This window comes from Vespa mandarinia, chromosome 18 (genome assembly GCF_050613455.1).
Source record: "Vespa mandarinia isolate Hongniang chromosome 18, ASM5061345v1, whole genome shotgun sequence".
Lineage (NCBI taxonomy): Eukaryota > Metazoa > Arthropoda > Insecta > Hymenoptera > Vespidae > Vespa > Vespa mandarinia.
Window position 1 is genome coordinate 648,801 of NC_140827.1, and position 3,363 is coordinate 652,163.

Genomic DNA, 3,363 nt, shown 5'->3' on the forward strand with positions numbered 1-3,363 from the left:
TTTTTTGCGCTTTTGTCGAATTGTATATACCACATATGTATTGAAAATTGCACAATTCATCATGTACATAGCTAAGCGCTTTGTCCACTTCACTATTTTAGGCAAAATACTATAGTAGGACAAGTACTAATCTACTCCTTTCATGTACTTGTTGTAGTCGATCAAAGCATTTGACTTTATAATTTTTTGTCTCTTGATACGATCAACATTACTACTTTCTTTCATTTTCGCGGAATGAATTGAAGAGATGATACTGACTTCTTTCTTGGATTGCCAAACTTGTACCAATATATCATTTTTTCTTCGAAAGATTGTTTCTCCTTTTTTCAAATTAGTTTTTTTCAGTCACTCTGGTAGACCTCTATTCTTCCTAATTGTTCCACAAATTCATATTTTTTTTTGTAAAAGGGCTTCCGTGTTATCGACGCTGTTGTAGTGATTATCCATATACAAATGGTGCCAGACATCAGTATATGGCGAAACTACTGTGCGTATCGTTTCGATCAATCGTAATCCTTGAGCTGCATAAACTTTAAAATTGCAAATATAACCTGTGTCACTTTCAGACAAAATTCGTATGAGTATGCCGTATTTTATAATTTTTCCAGCATTGTAAACTCTAAAAAACAATCATCCTCTCCAAAGTATTATGCCCTCATCCAACGATACTAGTTATTTCGGTTTGTAAATGTTATTGAATTTTTCAACAAAATAATTTAGTATAGGCCTGACTTTGAATAACCGATTAGAATCGTCTGAGATGTCTTCATTGTTATCGAAATGCCAAGCCTTCCATATTTGGCGAAATCTACCCCTTGACATAGTTTTAAAAAAAACAGTGTACTTCTACAGACATCAGTTGACCTATAATCGTCTCGGACATCTTTACGAACTTGTCCCATGAAAATAATAAGCCCCAAAAATGTCTTCATCTCCGGAATCGTAATATCTCTCCATTTCATGCTTTTGGGAGATATTTTGAACTGATTCATATTTTGATAATAATATCTGTTTGATTCCGCGACTAAATATGCAAAAAAGTCGTCGCCTATAAATAACTTCACTGCATCAACTGTGGATTCGGGAAGTTTAGCCATGTTAGTTATCCCAGGATGACCCAAAAACTCTTCAAGGTCTGGAGGATTATCAATCGATGACCATTCATCTGCTTCTTCATCAGAAGTTGTTTCAGAACTACTAGAAATTCTTCTTCGGATGAACACACGAGAACGTGGAATAATGTCATCATCGTTACTTTCTTCGATATCTTGACTTTCAGAATCACTATCGTACGAAAAGTCCGATAATATGTCAGCACATATTTCTTCATCACTATCTTTGTCACAACGGCTCATTTTATCAATTTTGTAATCAATAATAAAAAATCAAGCTCCAAATTGACAAAACACGACTTGTACGTTCTGGAGCTAGGAATTTGATTGAAGACGAAATAACTCAACAAAAGACCGAGTAACTCGACAATCATAACATGTGGGAAGAAAAAATGCAAAGCGTTGCCTAGCAACGCAAACAACAAGCATATAATGTCACACATACATATAATTATACGTATTTAGTAGATTTGTGGTGGTTAGCGGGTATCCACCATAAATCTACTAAATACGTATTTTTATAACGTAAATACGTATTTTTACGTGACCCGCGCTCCAGTGACAGACTGTAAAAAACGTAAAAATACGTTGCGCGCATGCCAAGTGTTAATCTCACGGGGTTCTCAACCGGCTTTGATGCTGAACTACATTATGCCAATACTTTGCAATTATTTGTTGCAATTATTTGCAAGTGAAATTTTGCAATAGAAATAACTTCTCTTCGTTTGTACTTATAAAGACAATATGAATTCCACACACAAATGTCTAGCATGTCTGGCATGTCTAAATGTCTAGCAGGAAAAAAATTTGCGGTACCACTTCAACGATTTTCGCGTTCTATTTACAGTACTTATAACCATATCGACTTTGTCTATTATGCCCATTGATTTATTGTAATCAATAACACATACTGGCTTAGCAACACTTTGTAGTTCTCCACATGTAGATACGGCTGCAAAATCTGCCGTATGCATAGTTGTAATCATATATACTTCTTTTTTATCTAACCATTTCATCGTTAACAAACTGTTTGATGAACGAAAGCATGCCTTTCCTTTTTTTCAGATGTTTCTCAAACTTCGGCATTCCTTGCCGTCTTTTACTAACAGTCTCGCACGCATTTGTACTATTATTATGCAACAAATTAAATAATTCTGGACTTGAGTAAAAATTATCAAGATAGATTGTGTGACCGTTTCCTAAGAACGCTCGCAAAAGCGACAAAACTATCGCACCCGACTTTCCGTTCCCCCTTGCTGCACTTTCAATAGTTGTTGACGGTCCGCAATAAACTATAACATCTTGCACATAACCCGTTTTGCAATCGCATAGCATAAAAGATTTGATACCAAATCTATTCCTTTTCGAAGGAATGTACTGCCTGAATGACAAGCGACCTTTGTACAACATAAAGCTTTCATCAATACAAAGATCTTGAAATGGATGGAATGTATCATTGAAGGATTTTCGAAACATATTGACTACATCTCTAATTTTGACTAAACGATCGTCAGTGTGTCCAGAGTCATGTGAAAACTGGATTGTACTTAATAATGGGAGATATCGATCTCTCGTCATAATTTCAGCAAAAATGCTGGATCGAATATTTATCCTTCGACCAATACTCTTGTATTGTTAGCTTTTTGTTGCGTGTCATCAATAAAGATAACGCAAAAAAACAGTAGAGTTCGTCTACTGTCGTCGGGGTGTCCAAATTGTTATTAAATTTCTGAGCCCGATAGTCGTTAGTTTCATCAGCAATATATTGTACGAGCTCTTCAGAAAAAAATAATTCAAAATAGTCTAAAATAGATGACGATTTGGGTAATTTCTTCTTTATTCCGGAATTTCTCGTAGAAAATGTATGTATTTGTGGCATGAAATTTTCAGAGGTCCATGTTATGTTGCAGTTTGTGTTCTCGGTATTATTTTCGACTGACTCGGATTCCGAATCTGACGTGCTGCATATGTTCCTTCGTCGTCTTTTAGGCCAATTAAAACTATTTTCATTTTCTTCAGTATCAGTTATTCCATTTTCAAACATTATATTTCTTTTATTTCTTTCATACATTTTGCAAGGGTCTAAACTGTTTCTGAAAGTACATTTTCAAACAAAACTGTAACCTATAATTCTAGTTTTTTTGCAGAATGACCAATCATACCTCAAGCTCATCTATTCAAATTCTTGAAAGCATTATATATGAAATTTTACTGTTAATGAATAGCCGTCTAGATTTTTTAACGTGAAACA

At 34.8% G+C, this 3,363-nt stretch overlaps 1 protein-coding gene across 1 annotated transcript; it reads right to left on the reverse strand.

Moving 5' to 3' along the window:
- Positions 1 to 387: 387 nt before the first annotated feature.
- Positions 388 to 1,355, reverse strand: LOC118445662 (uncharacterized). The gene is made up of 2 exons (XM_035875350.1): positions 733 to 1,355; positions 388 to 619 (listed from the first exon to the last, which is right to left on the reverse strand). Exons 1-2 carry the CDS (start codon positions 1,353 to 1,355, stop codon positions 388 to 390), a joined length of 855 nt encoding a protein of 284 aa, XP_035731243.1.
- Positions 1,356 to 3,363: the final 2,008 nt, after the last annotated feature.